Source organism: Sinocyclocheilus rhinocerous, unplaced genomic scaffold, assembly GCF_001515625.1.
Source record: "Sinocyclocheilus rhinocerous isolate Xijiao unplaced genomic scaffold, SAMN03320098_v1.1 scaffold714, whole genome shotgun sequence".
In the NCBI taxonomy this organism is placed as follows: Eukaryota; Metazoa; Chordata; class Actinopteri; order Cypriniformes; family Cyprinidae; genus Sinocyclocheilus; species Sinocyclocheilus rhinocerous.
In genome coordinates this window covers 1,001,385-1,003,323 of record NW_015646165.1, presented here as the reverse complement: position 1 = coordinate 1,003,323, position 1,939 = coordinate 1,001,385, and the positions used below count along the sequence as shown (strand labels likewise).

General features: G+C 30.0%; 1 protein-coding gene across 1 annotated transcript in view; it reads right to left on the bottom strand.

Annotated features, from left to right (window-relative positions):
* Positions 1-1,263, bottom strand: part of alkal2a (ALK and LTK ligand 2a) — a 10,024-nt gene extending 8,761 nt beyond the window's left edge. Inside the window, exon 1 of the mRNA XM_016510888.1 lies at positions 1,116-1,263. Within this exon, the coding sequence (XP_016366374.1) occupies positions 1,116-1,191 (76 nt within the window). The 5' untranslated portion in view covers positions 1,192-1,263. The remainder of the gene's footprint in view (positions 1-1,115) is intronic.
* Between the last annotated feature and the right edge of the window lie 676 nt (positions 1,264-1,939).

Below are 1,939 nucleotides of genomic sequence, written 5' to 3'. Positions count from 1 at the left end.
TGTTTGTTTTGGTGATTTCAAATATCAACATTGGCTACCAGAAATCACTTACTCTGCCTTTAAGTATATAAAAATATATATATGTCAGAATTGCGAGATATAAACTCACAATTGTGAGATATAAAAAAAGAATTCTTTAAAAAAAGCAGAATTGTGAGATATAAACTCACAATTGCGAGAAAAAGAAGTCATAACTATATGAGATAAAAAGTTAGATAGATAAAAACTTTTTTATATTTTATTTCATGGCAGAAATGAGCTTTGATAGTAAAGCTGTATTGAAGATATATTTCAAAACAAACTTAAATACAACCTGTCTAAATAAACAGCAACATCAACGTCACATAATATTGCACGCATGTATTTTTTTTTTTTATACAGTTGTGCCCTTAGTCTTATTTACAGATGGATTTAAACTCTGTGCAAAGTGCCTATAGGTGTGGCTCCCCGGGAACTCAGGTGTATTAGATACATAGTAGGTGTTTAAAGTATTTGTGAAAGGCATGCGTGATCCTGCTGATTATTTACATGCATTATGAAATTGTCATATGGCATAGAATAACAGTTATGACTGATTGCGTGTCAGAGGAGTCTTTTGTAAGACTTTGAGTTATAATCCAGCAGATAGACAGATTGAAGGATTGTTGAATGTCACACTGTCACTTCGGCCTTTATCTGTGAATTGTTTTCGTGCAGATGTGTGGTGCCGAGTGACAAAATGAAAGACGTGCTGTTTGCAGTTGCAACAGGGTTTTTTTTGTAACATATTTTAAACAACACTGCCAAATGTTTTGTAAAATGTCTGTGTGTGTGTGTGTGTGTGTGTGCACGGTTTCCAGTGGGACTGAGCGTCAGGGGAGGGCGAAACACATTCCCCATCAAAAAGAAAATAGTTATGATATGAAATGTTGGAGCTGAGTGTAGAGGTCTTGTTTGCATGCACTCGCTGAGCTGTTGTTGTAAGGCTGGGAAACAGCAGCCACGCCGTGCATGGAAAGCTTTTGGATGTGTCAGGGATCTTTCTGTCTTTTTCTGAAAAGTCTGTAAAGAGTATGTTAGGACAAAAGCTACAAGCCAAAATCAGCAAGCAAGAGAAACTAGTATCAGATAGCCACCTGTGGAGGAGAGGTGTTGAAGATGAGCAGATCTCAGGCATATCAGTCTCTCTCTCACTGTCTGTCCATCTCTCATCTATACATCGGACACCTTGCACGAATAGGGTAAAAACAGGGAGTGACATTTTTTGTTGCTTTTTCAACAAATACTGGGGCAATGAAATAAAAAAACAAAACAATGTATTATAATTTCATACTTAATATAATTTATATATTATAAAAAATATTACAATTGTGCTTATTAAAATTCTACATAAATATTAGATATAGTATGCATCTGGCTTCCTTCAGAAAAATGCTAGAAATAGGGACTGCAATTAATAAAAACATGAATGAATTTTGTTGCTTTTTCAACAAATGGTCAGTGATTTAAATATTTATTATATTAAATATAATATTTATAAATTATAATATTATTATAATTTTCTATAATATTATATATACACACACAGTATATATATATATATATATATATATATATATATATATATATATATATATATATATATATATATATATATATATATATATATATATATATATATATATATATATATATATATATATATATATATATATATATATATTAAGACTGTGGACATTAAAATTATATATAAATTATAGATTAAAATGCTACATAAATAATGTTACGTATTATATATATGGCCATTGTGTTTATTTTTAGTGTGAATCTGCTAATGCATTTAAACGTGTTAGATGTGCATATAAACCTATTTAATAACATTTAATAACTTGCAATAAATCAGTGATAACAAAACTGCTAATATTAAGTTTTGGTCATTTTGTGTATTTTTATATAGCTA